Consider the following 17,722-nt stretch of genomic DNA (forward strand, 5'->3'; position numbering starts at 1 on the left):
TCTTATATTACAATATATGTAGTATGTACTAATAAATCATTTATTACATATTTGCCTGTGTTTCTAGACCTGGTGATCATCTTTTATATTAAGCACAACATTCAAGATTACTTTGTGTTAAATCCCTCTTGCTAGTTAAAAGCCCCTTGAACAAGCCTGGCTGTGTGAAACATTTGAGCTTGTGTTTCGCTCTTCTAACCCTTGATGGCTTGATGGCAGTGGAGACTTGACCTTCCTAATGGTTGGCTAGTTTGCCACTTCTCTTTTAGTCTGAGACTGTAGAAATTTTAATTCAAGTCTGTTTCCTCTAATCCTTGAGAAATCTTTGATTTCTTGATCATGAGCAGTGATCAAACAGTAGGATAAATTCTGGCTCTGCAAACATAACTTTGCAGGTTCCATATCCAGTGAGGGTGAGTGAGTGTGAGAGTTTGGAAAAACGTGCTAAACAGGAACCATGACTATGGGATCCTTTTGAATTAAATATATTAATATCTATTCTTGAAAAGTTCGATGGTATGAGAAAGATTTTACAGCTTTTTAATGACTCATTTTAAAATTGGTAAGTTACCTGTTTTTTAGCTGTCAGAGAAGAGTATATAAAGAAAGCTAAGTTTTCACATCTAAAATCATAATTTAGCATCTTCAGTTAACATAGAACAGGGACAGGATATTGAAATACTCAGCTTAAAAGAAGCTGAGACCTACCTGAGCTGTAACTTTATGACCAACTGCTATGCTGTTTGGTTAGAAGGAAACTGATGGCTTGTCCTGTCTTTCTCTGTTTTTTCTCCCTAGACTGTGAAAGCACTAAACCACTTAAAAGAAAACTTGAAAATCATTCACAGAGGTGGGTATGACTGTAGCAGCCTTTTTACCAACTAGGGTCAGTTAGCTTTTTTGCTGTGATTAGAGTGCTTTTGATTACAAGTAATAGAAAAGCCCATTAACTGGCTTAAAGTTCAAAGAAACTCATTATCTGTCATAGTGAGTCCAAAGGCAGGGTGGCTCCAAGTGCAGTGGTTGGGCTGAAGCTCTCTCCGTTTGGCTCTGCTCTCCTTAATGTGTCGGCTCCATTCTCGGGAGTAACAGCTGAAGCAGGGCCTGTGTAACATCCGGACGTGTCGGCTCCTTGAAGAAGCAGCTTTCTCTCCTCATGTGGCTGTCTTAGGAGCAGAGAAATCTTCCTTATGTCTCTCTAGTATCTTCTCTTGTCTCATTCACCCGAGTTTCCTCATGCCCTCACCTAAATGAGTCCCTCGTGAGAAGCATTAGTCTACCCTGATAAGCTCAGGCCAGTCAGGACTCAGTGCTTGGAGGTATGGGTGGACCTACACTGGAGGCTGGAGATCCCAGTAAAGCCGAAGTCCCCAGAGTAAGGACGGCCTGGTTAGGAGCGGATGCTTGATAAGCAGTCAGCTGTGTCAGTGACAGTAAGCACTCTTCTCTGGAGTTTTTGGTAGATCACCTTCTGAGTTATAGACAGATACTTTTGTATTCTATATTTATTTTTATCCTTACTTTTTATTCATAGAGCCATGACAGTGACAATGAAATGGATTGAAAGATTGAGAAAGGTGCAGAGAATTAGTGAGTGAGGGGGAGAATTGGCCAACTAGCTGGTTTGCACCAACTGGCCGAATTAGTTGACGGTCAGTGAGGAGAAGGTGGTAACCTAGGGGCCATTGTGGCCAAATTGTGTAAAATCTGGTGAAACAAATGAAAAGGACTTAGCTTTCCCATGTGTGCAGAAAAGTGCACTCACTGTGTAATAGGTATTTTCCTTTCCACAACCCTGTTAGGAATTGTTGCTTATATTTTGTAGACAAGGGGATCATGGGTGCTAAGTGAGAGTTCAAAAGCTTACTCTAGGTAGAGTTGTGAATATCAGACCTAGGGCTCAAACCTTTGCTTTTCTGACCCCAGAGCTTGTGGTCTGATGAATGTACTGGGTTGGATACTCTTCTTAGTTAGATAAAGCTCTACTTAAACAAAATTGTGGGTTTAAAATTTGTGTACTTTGCATTTAGTTGTATCATCTTTGACATGTATTTTAAAGTAGCTTGGGCTTCCCTGGTAGCTCAGATGGTAAAGAATCCACCTGCAGTGCAGGAGACCTGGGTTTGATTCCTGGGTTGAGAAGATTGCCTGGAGAAGGGAACGGCAACCCACGCCAGTATTCTGGCCTGGAGAATTACATGGACTGTATAGTCCTTGGGCTCACAAAGAGTCGGACACGACTGTGCAACTTTCACTCACTCGCACTCATAAAGTAGCTTAGTATTGTGCATGTTATGACTGTTTAGTAATGAATCTGAAACAAGTAAATGAATATGTCTCTTGATGAGAACAAAGAAAACTTTATAGAATGCCTAAATTTAATATAAGGCATTTTTTAAATAATGCGTTTTTAGCATTCAGAAAATTTTATCATCTTCTTATCTATCTGAATTTTACGGACTTGATCACTTATGTTTCCTAACATTTTTCCAACATTTTTCCTTGGACTTCTTCAAAATATAGCTCATTTGATTAATTACTTGAACGTTGAATGACATCTGTGTCTTGCAGATATCAAACCTTCCAATATTCTTCTGGATAGAAGTGGAAATATTAAACTCTGTGACTTTGGCATCAGTGGACAGCTCGTGGACTCGATCGCTAAGACAAGAGATGCTGGCTGTAGGCCCTACATGGCAGTAAGTGCAAGTCCAAGCCTTCTTGCCTGACAGTCATTGCACAGAGAGCCTGTGCCCTTTGGTGCTGTACTTGCAAGGAATCCGCTTTAGTCACGCAGTTTCACTATACTAGAGTATTTGCCTCTTCCATGAAGACCAAACTCAGTTCTAACTTTGCTATGAAACTTGTCAAAATTTTCCCAGTGAACTCCTGCTTCATGGTCTTACTCTGTTCTTCTTGCCTGGCACTTAGCATATATGGTCTTTTCTGATTATTGTTTTTTCATTATATTCTAGTTAGTTCTCCAAAGGCCTCTTTGTGTTTCTAGACCAACCCTCCCCGCATGTTGTCTCGACTGTAGGAGGTGATACTGTAGTAGAAACATGGGTAATGTAAGTGGTGCTATTTCCAGTTAGAGGAGAATGGGAATACAGGTTCCTCCCAGAACTCAGTATATCTCATAGAGTCTTTAGGGGTGGAGGAAGCTCACTGACACTTACAAGGGTGAAGGCCTCAGGGGTTTCCCAACCTGGAGCATCACAGTACCTGCTGATACATAGGGAAGCTGCTTACACTGATAGGTTTATTTTATAACCAGCTAAAATACTCATAGCTTTTTTCTTAATAGGTTTCAGATGGTACTCAAGATACCATTCTGTAATAATTTTTGCCTTTGCTTTCTTCATATTTATTGATCTTTTTCATATCTATCCCTCTACCTACCTATAATCATATATATGTGTGTGTGTGTATATATATATATATATTTTTTTTACTTGTGTTTATTTTTCTCGCTTTGCCTAGAATTAGATCATTTTTGATTGACAGTGGTGATAGTTGGATTCATCTGTTGCTTGACTTGAAGGCAAATGTCTTTTTCTGGTTTACTAAGTATATGTGCGTATCTGTGAGTGAGAATGTGTGTGTGTATGAGAGAGAGATAAGAAAGAATCAGGAAGGGCTGTTAGATTTTATTAAACGCCTTTTTGGCATCATTCAGTATATGATGAAATGTTTCTGTGTAGCTGTTGACATGACACATCACAGTCACGTATATTTCCAGTGGTTGAACCATGCTGGCATTCCAGAGGTGATCCCTACATGGTTCATAGTTGATATGCTTAATATGTTTTTACATGTGCCATGTTAGTATTTATGATTGCTACACAAAAACGTTTGAGATTGGTTTATAGTATACATTGTAAAGATATTAGATGGGTTATGCTAGTTTTAAAAATCAAATTGGGAAAATTCTTTTCTCTTTATTCATACATTAAAGTATTGATCATCTAGTGATCAAAGACATAACTTTGACCTCCTTGAGCTCAGAAAATTTTCCCCAGAACTCAGAACCATTGTGCTAGTGTAGTTTTCTGTTCTTTGAGGCTGAACTCCATCTTGGCCAGGTGTCTTTGGGAAAGATAGCTAATTATATGAAAACTGAAGTTTTACTGTTTCCTTAGCATCACACATGTGTGGGTGCATGTGCATGTGTATACATACGCGTGCTTTGCTTTTCTTATTGTTTTAAGTGTCAGAGCTGTTTACTGAAGTGTTTTAAGTACCAAGTATGTGGTAGTTTAGAGTCTGTCCAGTCTCTGTAAATACTCCTCCCTTCGAAAGGTGGTGACTAAGTGCAGCGTTGAGTGTGGACTGAACTCAGTGGCTTACTTCTCATGAACTGCGTGTGGCAGCAGTGAACACATCCTTCTGAGGACAGGTCATAAAGAGGCAGGTGGCTTCTTTTCTGTTTTCTTTCTTGGATAGCTACTTGCGGGGAGCCCAGCTGCCATGTTGTAAAGACTTTCAACAAGCAGCATTACAGAGACACTCATGTGCTGAGGAGCAGGGACTCCCTGCGGTAACTGTGTGTAAGCTTAGTGATGCGTCTTCCAGCCCCGGGGAGGCCGACAGCCCAGGCTGACTGCTTGACTGAAGCCTCATGAGAGACCCTGAGTCAGAACCCCTATCACAAACACACGCTGATGCCTGACTCACAGAAACCTGAAATAATAAATGTCTGTTGGTTTCAACTATTAAGTTTTTAGGTGCTTTGTTACACGAATAGCTAACTAGTACAAAGTGATTCATGTTAATCTTCTTGCTTATTCCTTGCTTTTTTTAGCATGTACGTTCCTGCCTTTTGGCACATATTAAAATTCTTTTTTTTAGCATAATAAATGATCAGTTAAAAAAAGAAATATTGGAAAAGGTCTGTTCTGTGTTACTAATTACATTTGTTCAGCATTTTTTGCCTCTTTAAAAAAAATTGAGTTCAAAATTTGATAACATTGTGATTGTCAATTTCTCCTTATTCCTTGGTTTTTATTTTATGTACTTCAATACTGAGTAACTTGAGTTGTATATTTATTATAAATTATATGTTTTAGGTATAAAATTGTTTTATCTATTACTTTTTTGCTGTTTGGTTCGTGTTACAGACCCTATTCTCTAAGTTGATATTTTCGTATTGAGTTGTTGTTCAGTCACCAAGTCATGTCCTCCTCTTTGCGACCCCATGGGCTGCAGCACACCAGGCTTTTCTGTCCCTCATCATCTCCTGGAGTTTGCCCAGATGTGTTGGTTTTAAAAAGCTTTTTGTTTTTCAAACCCATACTTCCTACTTAGTTTTAGGATACAGGATCTTTAATTCGTTTCATGGATCTGAAGTGTCTTCTCCTCTCAAAGAACACTTTTCAAAATTTTAAAAATATTACACATACAAATAAAGAATGAACATGTATCAAGAATGTATTTAACTCATTCATGAGAAAACTGGACAGGCAATTTGGTGAAACTGGCTCAAAGAATGTTTGCATAATTCAGTATTTACAGTCACTAAAGAAAGAATATTGGAATGAAATGTCTAATGAAAATATAAAATTGCCAGTTATCTCCAGGTCAATGAAATAACTTTTGGGGGTTGTTGAACAGAAACATGTGCATCCCTACCTAACAAAATCTGCAGGTTATTTTGTAACTTAAGGGTCTTGGCCCTAATGAAACAAGTATACTTTCACTGATTACTTCATTTTATTTTATATAGTTCATATATATATGAACTATATATATATTTTATATAGTTCATATATAGTTTATATATATATATCATTGTCATTTTATTTTATATAGTTCAAAATATTTTAAAAGCTTTTTCTTGAGACTTCTGTGATCTATGTGTTGTTATTTAGAAGTGTGTTGTTTAATCTCCAAATATTTGGGGATTTTTCAGGTTTTCTTTCTGTTAATTGATTTCTAATATAATCACTTTGTGGTCTGAGAACATGCCTTGCATGATTTGTGTTTTTTAACATAAAGTGTGTTTTATGTTTTAACATAAACTAACATAGTTTATGTTAGTGAATGTTCCATGTGAGTAGGAGAAGAATGTGTATTCTGCTGTTGTTGGATGGAGTATTTTCTTTCTTGATTGACTATCTGGGATTATTATGTAATATGTATGTTATCAGGTAAATACATATATTTACAACTAAAAGTAAAAGTGAAAAGCTTCCAGTGAATATTTATGCGACATAGTACTCTGTCCAAAACAGAATGCATAGGTTTCCAAACTAACTGTTGCCGACAGGCAGAGAACATTACACAGTGACTATTGTGCTTCCCTGGACATTTCTTTCAACAGCAGTTACTGTCAGTCTTAGTTAAGGCTCTATTGTCAGCTCTGTGCTACTGAAACCCTCTCTCTCTTTTATTCTCCATCCCTGACACTCTTTGTGGATAATGGTCCCTTATTTCAAGAAAATGTGAAGATGCTCCCTTCATAGAAATTACTAACAATGACTTTTGCTGGTTTTATGATAGGATCACATACTGTACTACTGGCAGTGCCTTAATTTGGGTAACAGTTAGACTAGTTGGACAAATATCTTTATTTGATAGAAATACAAATTTAACTTTATGGTGAAGAGTGAGTAGAGCAATTATAATAAATTTGGCTTGTATTTGCTTTTGTGTCTCAAATATATTGTAGTGTGTCCTTATTCACTGAAGCAAAGAGGGATAAGATCCAAAGACTTACTCTTTCCCACCCCCCACGCCCCACTTCTTTTTACCATTATTGACTACTAATCTGGCCCCACTGTAATTCTTTGTTTTTTCCTTTTCTTCCCCTTTCTCCCTTCGTCTGTTCTCAACTTCGGTTTTGTAAACCCTTGTGAACCCTTAGGGGGGAGAGGTAGCCTTGTCTCCCCTTTATGGAGGAAGCCCCTGAGTTGGGTCCTCCCTTGTTGTTTGTTTTCAGTGTAATGTTGACGTCCTCTTCCTCCCTGTGTGTCCCTGGGCATGGGTTCCTCGAGGACTGTGCTGGCCTTCTGGCTGCCTACTCAGCCCTGCTTCCCTTACCTGCGCCTGGGGTGTGTGCGTCGTGAATGACGTGGCTTCTCGTTGTGTTTCAGCCTGAAAGAATAGACCCAAGTGCGTCACGCCAAGGCTACGATGTCCGCTCTGATGTTTGGAGTCTGGGGATCACATTGGTAAGTTCACGTTGACTCTGCCTTGTTGTGCGGGTATGACGAGAAATTTAGAAATGAAAGAAAAGTTAACCAGTCTCCCACCACTCTTAAGAACACATCCTGTGTCTTCCAGTCTTTGATTTTTATATTGCTGTTTCTTCCTGTCCCCCACCCCTCACCCCATGGCTGCAATTGCAGAGACTATATTTTCTAATTGTTGAGAACAAGTTTTTACTTTAAAAATCAAGCTAGAGTTGATTGTTTCCCTCATGGCTCTGTGAAGCTCCTGGGGCTCTTTAATGCAGTCCCTCTGGATCTCTTGGCCACAGATACTCGGAGTCAGAACTACGCTCAGAGCAGGAGCAGGAGGCCGGCTCACCCGGCCTTAGAACAACCAAGAAAGAACTGTCTCACTTCTGGGCTATATTGAAATTTCGGTTCTATTTTAAAAATATATTTATTTGCTGATTTCCCTATACCAAGATTTGTTTTGAAGTCTCAGAATTATTTTCTTGTGCGTGCTGTTTTACCAGGGCTGAGGGGCATTTTTCTGACTTGAGACGGAGCAGCTTCTTCCACATTGGATGTTAATTTTCTATCACTCAGGGTGGGGGAGGTTACTATATCCTTTTTGGTAGGCAGCCCAGAACTTATCCTGCCATCTCCCCGCCATCTTCTTAAGACCCCAGAGCACCAAGACCACAGGTTCAGGGCAGGAGAGTCTTCCTGGAGCTTGTTAAGCAGTCTCCATTTGTTCACCAGCACTGTATGTACTAAGATCCTCTTGCTGAGGCCCACACACCCTGTGAGCTGTCCTTGGTGAGTCATGGCACCACACCTACTGAACTGTCTGTCTAGAGACGTGCAGGCTGACAGCTCAGCTCTGCGCAAGACTCCATCCGGCTTCCCTTGTGACCAAACATGGGGGACACCTCCAGGAGTCTTTTCTCAGCATGAAGCTGCTGACGAAAAGGATTCCTTCCCAGTTACTCAGAAGAAAACACGGAACTTGGGACTCTCTTAGGTCTGGTGACTGGAGCAAGACTTGTAGTTTCCAACTGAGACAGCTATTTGCATAGAAGGATGCAAACAGCTGTCCATTGCATAGAATAAGGATATTCAGTATTCAGAAAAATTCATCAGTGTCCAAGCCAGTTATGCTTAGAAAGCAAGTTTTTACTTTACCGTAAAGGTAAAATTTTTGTCTGTGAAAAGTTTTAACATAGGAATTTTTTTTTTTTTGGCAGTTTCCTTTAATACATCTGGCTAAACTTTGTTTAAAAGCAAGGCATTCAGTACTTATAATTGCTTTATAATTTACTTTTCATAGGCATTATTCTCATAATTGTGTAAAAAGGATGAGATGAAATTAACTTCTGAGATCTGAAGTCTTTCACCTTATAACATGCATCCTGCTCTTTCCTTCTCTTATTAAAACCTGTTCTCAGAAATGAATCGAATGCAGTTATTCCCATTGTTATGAATGGTTAGTGAGGTTTGCTTCTTCCCAAGCATTTGTATTTTCATCAACAAGAAACCACAGGTGAAGGAGTGGATTTCTGTGTGCCTGTGTGCGTGCCCGCCAGCCTGGTTCCCGAGGCCCTGTGTAGAGCGGACAGTGCCCAGCTAGGGGAGCATTTTTTGGGGAAGAAGGCTTTCCTCGGCGGCTCCCTTTTGGAGGGTGGCTTTATGTCTGCTTGATCGCCTTGCTTTCATGGTGGAAACTAGTACTTTTGACATTCAACTGGACCGACAGAATCAAATCTCAGCCGAGGAAGCTCTGTCTTAGATAGCGCACCCTCTCACGTGCTGTCTCTGATGAGCTTGGGGCCATCTCCGCATATCAGTCACCTGTCAGTGCACATAAAATGGGGTTCATTTAGGCCACGCTGCAGATTTAAACCTAGTTCTTAGGAAAAGCACACAATTTCTGGGTTTCCATTACCCTCCAAACAGAGTGGAAATGAGAACACAGTTCACAAATGTATATGACCTGGGGCAGGTGAGGACTTGCCATCCTGATTTCTAAATATCACTTCCACTTGCCTGTAGACATTCTGAAAGCTCGTACCTCAACCTCGCCTTGATTTGATTCAAGCCTTTTTCAGGAGTGTCAGGAGTTTTAGAATTGTAATGTGAAGTAACAAATAATGTCCAGCGTATTTTGTTTTTCCTCTGTGTTTTCTTTAGTACGAATTGGCCACTGGCCGCTTTCCTTATCCAAAGTGGAATAGTGTATTTGATCAACTAACACAAGTCGTGAAAGGGGATCCGCCACAGCTGAGTAACTCTGAGGAAAGGGAGTTCTCCCCAAGTTTCATCAACTTTGTCAACTTGTGGTGAGTATTTGACTTATGAATACTCAAAACCATGTGGTGAAAGGGCGGTGAGGTAATTACTTCCTCTTAGCAATGTTGGTACTTTTTACTGGGGAAGGAGGGCTTATTTGTATCCCTGTGTCCTCTGAGCTGGGACTCTGGTCACTGTGGCTACACGGAAGGTCCCAGCGAGCCTGGTGGGGCGTCACTCTTACTCTGCTACTCAGGCGCCAAGGAAGAGCAGATGTGGGTGGTGGAGCAGCTGCCGCCTCCAGATTTCGAGTACCTTGTACAAGAGATACAGCCTCCCTGAGACTCACCCTCTTACTCTGGTGTGGTTCTCACAGTGAACTTGTACCAGAATCCCGTGGACACTTTGACCAAGTTAAGATCCTACCAGGTCAGACTTTCAGGAGTGGGTCTCTGTGGTGACATAAACACATAACATAGTCGGGTCAGGCCCAGAGCTCGACTGGTAGAACCATACATTGGCTCAGGGAGATCTTATGCCAAGGAACGCATGAACCCCATGCCTGATGTTTCTCTGTGTTCATCTTTTAATGTGTGGGTGGGTGTGTGTGTGTGTATGGCACGTAAGGATAAATACATACTGATGTGGCAAGAGTACCGTTGTGCCTTGTACTATTTCAATCTATATTTTAAATAAAACCTGTTTTGTTATCATTTGAATGTTTTTGATAATTATTCTGTTTATCTGACTTGATTTAGAAGTAAGATACATTTGTGAGCAAAGAGCTAGAGTGTTTTGTATATTCTTCTTTTCATTCTTGAAAATGCTTTTCTTTTTCTCAGTTTTTTCTTTCTGGGAATGCTGCTTCTCTCTATTCTTTTTAGATCCTCTAAGACTTTAACATTTCGTGGTCCAGATTGCTGAAGTTTTTCTGTCTTTTATGTTTGGCAGCTTGGCTGCTTTGTGACTTTGTATCTGAAGGAAAAAAAAAAAACCTGACCTATTGTGATGCTTTTGCTTGTGAAAATAAAAATACTCGAGTAACTGTGTCTCCATTTTAATGCTGTTAATTTCTGTGTTATTTTAGCCTTACGAAGGATGAATCCAAAAGGCCAAAGTATAAAGAACTCCTGGTGAGTCTGAGCCTTTGGGCTGGGAGGTGTTTCCTCACACTTGACCTCTCCGGGACGCAGGCTCACTGAGCAAGCCGCTGGCCCTGCTGCTTGACCTTACTGAGCGTTTTTAAAGATGTTTAAAAACAAGGAGATTTGGAAGGACAAAAGTTGTGTCTGATTTTCCTACTAATTTACTAGCTGGATTCTGATGGGAAATTTTGGCTTCAGCACGTTATAAAAACTACCCCCAAGGAACTTTAACCTTCGCTTTCAGGAGCTATTTCCCAGCCTGTGTGTGCGACAAAGACGCGTCTGTAACCATTTTTGTGTTCATATTGCCTTGACTAAAAGCTCTCGTGCAAATTTACGTCCCATGGCCCGTTCCCGCTTCTTTGAAAGTTCTCACCCTTCTGTAGAACTGGGGCTTTTTAAGCAGTACCAGATCTGGCCTTGGCCCTGGGAATGAAGAAAGTACTGTGACCTAATAATGTGGGAGTATTTTAGGAAAAAACCCACTTGTCACTCTTAGCGTCTAGCTTTCCAAGGGTATTAGGTGAAACTCTGGTCCACCCCAGCACTGACTAAGCTTACTGAGTCCGTGTACTTAGCAAAGCTATGGAGAAAAACATCGCTGGGGTTGGAGGACGAAGAAGGGGGCTTGGGAGGCAGATACGCAGCCATGGCATTTGGAAAGTGCAGGCACAAGCACACAGGAGGAGGAGCTGCTGCTGAGCCTCTTTCAGAGTTGGGGGGAGGGTCAGAGGATCACAGCGGAGACTTTGCCGTAAGGTCCCTCTGCTGTTCACGGGGACGTCCTGCATCCAGGAGGAATGGCAGCTGGGGCTCATGCAGTGCTTCTGGGCTCTTGGAGGGCAGTAGAGGCTCCAGCTCTGATCTGTGCTGAAAAACACAGGGAGGGGCCCTGATATGCAGATAAGCTTCCAGACCCCACAGCCAGGAGTGTGGGGTATACCAGCACCATACCAACACAGCCACACCAACACCGTGTATGGTATCTCACTAACCTGTGTGTGGGGAGCCCAGCCTGGCTTGCCTCCCTGCAGGCCTTCACAGCTCCACCTGGCTGGATCCTGCAGAGCTGGATCTCTGCAGGAACAGTTCCTCCGAGCTCTGATGTGAATCTTGATCACATGTCTTTTCTTGTCTTCCATCCTCTTGCAGAAACACCCCTTTATTTTGATGTATGAGGAGCGCGCCGTCGAGGTCGCATGCTACGTGTGTAAAATCCTGGATCAAATGCCAGCCACCCCGAGCTCCCCCATGTATGTCGATTGATGTCGCTGCTACGTCAGACTCTAGACAAAGGGCTGAGAGGAAGCAAGACGTACAGAACCTTCACCCCTACCACAGTGTTTTTATTGCTCGCCAGACACCATGCACACCACGACTGGTGTTTGTTTCCATCCCGTCTGTATACTCCCGCCACCCCGAACGCGCATCCCCGTGCGACCCGAGCACCCGCGCAGCGTCAGTGCCGGTCAGAGACCTCGCCTGCTCTCCCGTGAACGTGGATGTCAGTACGATCAGCTTGCTGACTGTGATAAGACCACATTGTAAACTCATTTCTAGACTTGAAGCCTGGAGACGCAGCTGCTGGAAGGGTGTTTCGTCAGGCTTCCGAATGCTGGATGGATGCGGTGGTGGCCACGCTGTGTCTGAATGCAGGCTCTGGGCTGGAGCGCGAGGTAGGCACGGCCGGCGACACACCTTGCCTTCGGAGCTGGGAGACGGAGGAGGGGTAGACTTTCTTCACCAAGTGCAATAGGTTGACTGATTGGACCTTCTGTTGTTTGACAGTCACTGTCCACGCTTGGGATCCATGTGCTCAGCCAAATTCCCTGTTTGAAATATCACGTTAAATTAGAGCACGTTTATCTTTACCAAAAACCGTGCTGCGTTCAGAGAGGAGAACGTGAAAATGCCGAGACGGGACAGAACGTGTTCTTTTCTCCCCGCCACCCCAGTCCTCTGCCCTCCATCGGGGGGAGACTCAGGAGTCTGCCACGCGTCAGAGAAGGTGCTGATTCTCAGAATTCGGTGTGCTGCCAATTGGATGTTCCACCTGCCACAAACCACCCGGGCTGAGAAGGGAAGAATACGGAGGGCAAAGTTTACAGATGTTTTTAATCCTAGAATCCTGTCTGGAACAACTCGTAGCAGCTATGTATTTCCCCTGGTCCCAAGCCTGATGCTCTGGCCACCATAACTCACTGACGGGGAGAAGTAGCTGGTAGCAATGTGCCTTGACTGATCAGATAAAGATGTCTTTCAGGCAGCGAAAGACCAGATCTCAGCTGTGTGACATGCCTGGTCCAGGTCTGCAGCTTCTGCGTCTCTTTCCCCACCTGTGTGGTCTGTTGCCCCTACGTGACTCTTGCTTGATCCAGTATCTCACCTTTTTCCCTATAACAGAAACCTTTATGATTACCAGGGATGTTCCTTACCAAGAATTTGTACAGCCCCCAGTGTATCCCATGATCTCAAGTTTAAAAGGCTGAGAAGGTGGGGCCCAGCTGATGTGGCAGGTGATGGAAGAACATCTCTTCTAGAGATAACACTTGACCAGAGGAGGATTTCTTTTACATGAGTTCCTCACCTACAAGATTCTAGCAGGTCACCACATTTCTTACGATTGGAATTAGACAAAAACAACCCTAAAACCAAAAAACCCCAAAGAGCCCCAGAATAGTTCTAGGAGGCCGTTGAAATTTGCATCTTCTGCTGTCCTTCCTCCCTTCCCCACGAGCCGGTCTCCATGGTCTCCCTCCGCCCCCTGCCGCCCTGCGTAGGTGTGACGGTCAAGTCTGTCCAGCGGCGCCGTGAGCAGCTCACGCCCACTGGAGCGTAAAGCGGCAGAGGTCTGAGACGCGGCAGATGCCGTGATGGAACCAAACAGCGGTGGGTGTCGCTGTGTCTCCTCCCAGGTGACAGTCACGGACACTTCTCAACAACAAAGGGAGGATGGTGCTGTTTACAGTTACATCCTGTCAATTTCTGAATTCACCAGTGGTTTCTCGCTTTGGTCCACTCGCCTGATCTTCCTGTTTTCTCTGCCGTGGCATCGAAACCCCAGATTTCCCAGCCTCGGAGGGGAAGCCCTGCAGCGCCTGCCCCTGACCATGCCAAGCCATCGCCCCCCATCCCCACGGCTCCCGGGGACTCAGGAGGACTCCAGATCTCCGTGGTCACCCTTCTGTCTGGCTCCGCGTGGGGTCACTTTGCCATATGCAGATGGAGAGGAACACAGTGCTGACCGTCCAGGAGCTGATCTGACTGTTCTCTCATGTGGATGACCACATAAAAAAGGCAATTTTAGTGTATTAATCATAGATTATTATAAACTATAAACTCAAGGGCAAGGAGTTTATTACAGTGTATCTTTATGAAAACAAAAGGGTGTGCAGTGTTCACACACTGTAACAATAGTGTAAGAACTGTACATTGTGAGCTCTGGTTATTTCTCTCCTGTACCACAGAAGCATATTGTATAAAAACTGTCGGAAAGCTGATGTGAAGGGCTATTGCCTTATTTGTCTGTAAAAAGTGCAGCTCAGTCACATGACTGCTTCCTGGAGCTTGGGAATAGTTTATCCTGTATTCTTGTTTGAATTCTCCCTCTATTTAAGATGTATCCATGGAATCGAAGTGTCGATGTAATAGTTCTCTCCTCTTGCCTGCAGGTCAGTTGTAATAAATCTAGGATGTGATGATGACTTTGTAATTCGATTTTCTGAAGTCAGACCCTGAGAGGGGAAAATCAAGTAAATTCCATTAAATTATCTGTGCATTTCGCATTGGGAAAAATTCTCTTGTTCTGCAAGTGTTTATGGCTTCTTTCTCTTTTTCCCCGCTTCTCGTGGTTGCCTTCTCTCCGCTTATTCTTCTTGCAAGAAAGCTCTGCTTTCTGTTGGAGCAGGCGTGATGGGGTCTTTCCAGATTGATTTCTTTGTTGGTCTCCCCGACCTTCCCCACAGTGGCAAAGAACCCACCTGCAGTATTGGAGACACAGGAGATACAGGTTCAATCCCTGGGCTGGGAAGATCCCCTCAAGGAGGAAATGTCAGCTCCATTCCAGAGTTCTTGCCTGGAGAATCCCATGGACAGAGGAGCCTGGCGGGCTACAGTCCGTGCGGTCTCAAAGAGTCGGATGTGACTGAGCACAGGAGGACCTGCCCCAGCTCTCTGCTGCTGACAGCTGAGGGTGCTTGACCCTACGTCTTGGTGGAGAGACAGCTTGTAAGAAGCCGGCCTGCCTTGGCCTGACGTCTGACCACCAGGCACTTGGTCTGCTCCTGGCACTGTGACTGCCAGGTGGAGGTGAGAGGTCAGCTCAGATGTAGCCACCCACTGTTTCCTGAAAGACGGGGGTAGGGAGATTGGGGGGTGGAAGCCCCACAGAAGTCAGACCTGGGGGGCTTGTGGGTGGAGGACATGGGAGTGAGTGGAAAGCCATGGAGGCCTGGGAACTAGAAGAACCTGGGGCACCCACCCCAGACTGACCTGTCATGCTTCCACCTGTCCCTCGTTGTTGACATCCTGACTCACTGAGCATAGACTAAGCCAGCGCCTTACCCTTCTCCTGCGCCCACTGCCAGCCTGGTCTCAGATGCAGGAGATGCCATTACAGGAGCGGTTGTGGTGAGTAATCAAGCGCTGGCATGGCTAGAGGAATCCTGGCCCTCCAGCCAAGCCTTAGCTTCTGGGACAGAGACCCCATAGAGTTGCCAGGTCCTGGCTGAGCACCAGCTCTGTGCAAGACAGAGCATCGTAGATGGACCTTGCACACCACACTTTGTGGACACTACCTGTGTTTGCTGATCTTATCTGATCGTAACTGTAGCCTTCCAGAGTCAGGTGGCAGAGGCCCTTTTTAGAGGTTAGAGGAAAACCAGGCTCAGAGCTCTGACAACAGAGGGTGGAGAGTTGAGATTCATCTCCAAGGCTGTAGCACTTACTCTGAGAAATTACGTTGATTAATACTGCTATTGAGGAAATGTTGAGCACTGGGAGAGTGAGCCATGCCTGGGGAGCGCTCTGCTCACAAGCCTTACCACTGCCTGCTGTGCTGCCTTGAAGTCCGAGGTTCTGGGGCCTCAGTGGGGCTTAGTGGGCACCGTAAAGGCAGTTGTGGAGAAGGGAGTTTCTTGGAACTAACCAGAGGACTCAGAGCTGATTCTCAAGCATAACGTGAGAAGCCTTGTGATGATGTAACATGGCCCCGTCACTGTGGCAGGACATGGACTTGACGTGGCTCTTTTAGTATTAAAATGCCCTTTCTTTTCTCAGTTCTATCCATCTTAGATGCAGGAGGATAGTTTAGGGGTGCATGAAGGCTTGAAAGCACCCGGACACTGGCTGCTGGTCTTGGAGGCCCAGACGGGGCTTGTGTCCCAGCTCTTGGCCAGAGCTCTTATGTTCCAGTTACATGCATACCATCGGTGCTTGATATCTGAGAGGTAAGGGGTAGAGAACCCAACACCGTTGGTCTTGAACTTGTCTCTCTTAAATACCTCGTTAAGTGGCTTGAGGGCAAAGGCAGTCAGTGGTGACGCCCTTCTGAGGGTCCTTGTGAGGTGTCCTGAACAGTTGGTGTTAATGTGGTGTAAGGAGTTCCTCTAGTCTGAAGCATCAGTTTCCATTACCTCCTAGGGATTTGCTGAAGGCTAAAGTGACGTATTGTTTGGTCTTCCCTGTCTTCCAGGTAAATGGATATCTAGGAATTGTCATCTCAAACCTTGAAACCATTATATAGGTCAATAGTTCAATATCCTCAATAACAAATCTTTCCTGGTGCTATGCCAAAGTGTGTTCATATTTCTTGAATGTAAAATGTGATCCTGCTCTCTAAAATTGTCACCCCATGTATAGCATAAAGTGTAAAGTTAAAACTGAGTCATTCCAGTGCGCAGTGAGTCAGATTTCCATCTGCATTTGAAATTTCTCTCTACCTACACATTTTGCTGAAGAACCATGAAAGAGGACCTCCAGTTTTTCACAGCACTACCCACGGATTTAATGTGAAGACAACTCTCTGAGGTAGAAAGTTGCCTCAGTCCTACTCACTGGACACCAGTCTGAAATAGTTAGATAATTTGCTTAAGGTCATAATTATGTAGGGAATTGTACATCATGCCACAGATGGACTTTTTTTTTGGTACATGAAAAATTTATTTTAAGCTTGCTTTATAAAGGATACAGTGTGCATGCATGCGTGCGTGCTAAGTTGCTTCAGTGGTATCCAACTCTTTGCAACACCGTGGCTGTAGCCCACCAGGCTCCTCTGTTCATGGGATTCTCTAGGTAAGAATACTGCAATGGGTTTCCATTCCCTCCTCCAGGGCATCTTCCTGACCCAGGGATGGAACTTGTATCTCTGCGGCTCCTGCAACGCAGGTGGATTCTTTACCACTGAGCCACCAGTGAAGCCCTGAAGTTGGGGCATGGCTATATAAAATTGAAAATAGAAATCTGTTACCCAGTTAGCAAGCAGGTTCCATGATGCTTGTCTCTTAAGACCCGATTTTGAAGTCTTGGTGGCAATTCTCATAACACCAAGAACACATTTGACGTTTTTATATAAATAAGGATGCACCGAGTTCTGTGTTCAAAGATGGACTTTTATCTCTTAAGTGATTTTAAGCAGGGAAGTGACCTGATCTGATTGGTCCTTTCCAAAAATCATCTCAGTGACTGGGTAGGCTGGAATGGAAGTGGTGGAGCTGAAGGACAATCGAGGAACTTGGACTATTCTGCACAAAAATTGGGGGGCGGTGAAGTAGTGGAATGGAGTGGATTTAAGAGTGAGCTTGGGTGGGATGAGCTGACTGGCTCCTGATGAGGGGTAGAAGCATGTGGGCGGCCTGGAGGAAAGTTGTCTTCTGGCTTGAGAGATTCAGGTTGCTGTACAGAATCTGTGCCATATTCACAGCCTTCCGTGGTTTGCTGAACCTGTTCTGCTCTGTCATGCCTTCTTGGTGCCTAAACCGGCCCCTCCATGTGGAATTCCTTTCTTCACTTGTCTTTTGAAAACACCTGCTCATTCTTTAAGACCTGGGTTAAATGTCACACCCTCTGGGAAGCCGTTCCCAACTCTGTCCTCTGAGCTCTAATCACGTTTCTTTTTAAACACAGCCCTATGCAACAGTT

At 44.0% G+C, this 17,722-nt stretch overlaps 1 protein-coding gene across 2 annotated transcripts in view; it reads left to right on the top strand.

Moving 5' to 3' along the window:
* The window catches only part of MAP2K4 (mitogen-activated protein kinase kinase 4), a 75,938-nt gene extending 63,646 nt beyond the window's left edge, over positions 1 to 12,292 (top strand). The window contains exons 7-12 of one of the 2 annotated variants that reach the window (XM_070389518.1): positions 799 to 850; positions 2,572 to 2,699; positions 7,095 to 7,172; positions 9,342 to 9,490; positions 10,528 to 10,573; positions 11,738 to 12,292. In XM_070389518.1, coding sequence (XP_070245619.1) covers positions 799 to 850; positions 2,572 to 2,699; positions 7,095 to 7,172; positions 9,342 to 9,490; positions 10,528 to 10,573; positions 11,738 to 11,851 — 567 coding nt within the window. In that variant the 3' untranslated portion in view covers positions 11,852 to 12,292. The remainder of the gene's footprint in view (positions 1 to 798; positions 851 to 2,571; positions 2,700 to 7,094; positions 7,173 to 9,341; positions 9,491 to 10,527; positions 10,574 to 11,737) is intronic. The other variant, XM_070389519.1, reaches the window with a different exon arrangement.
* The last annotated feature ends 5,430 nt before the right edge of the window (positions 12,293 to 17,722 follow it).

This window comes from Bos mutus, chromosome 19 (assembly GCF_027580195.1).
Source record: "Bos mutus isolate GX-2022 chromosome 19, NWIPB_WYAK_1.1, whole genome shotgun sequence".
Lineage (NCBI taxonomy): Eukaryota > Metazoa > Chordata > Mammalia > Artiodactyla > Bovidae > Bos > Bos mutus.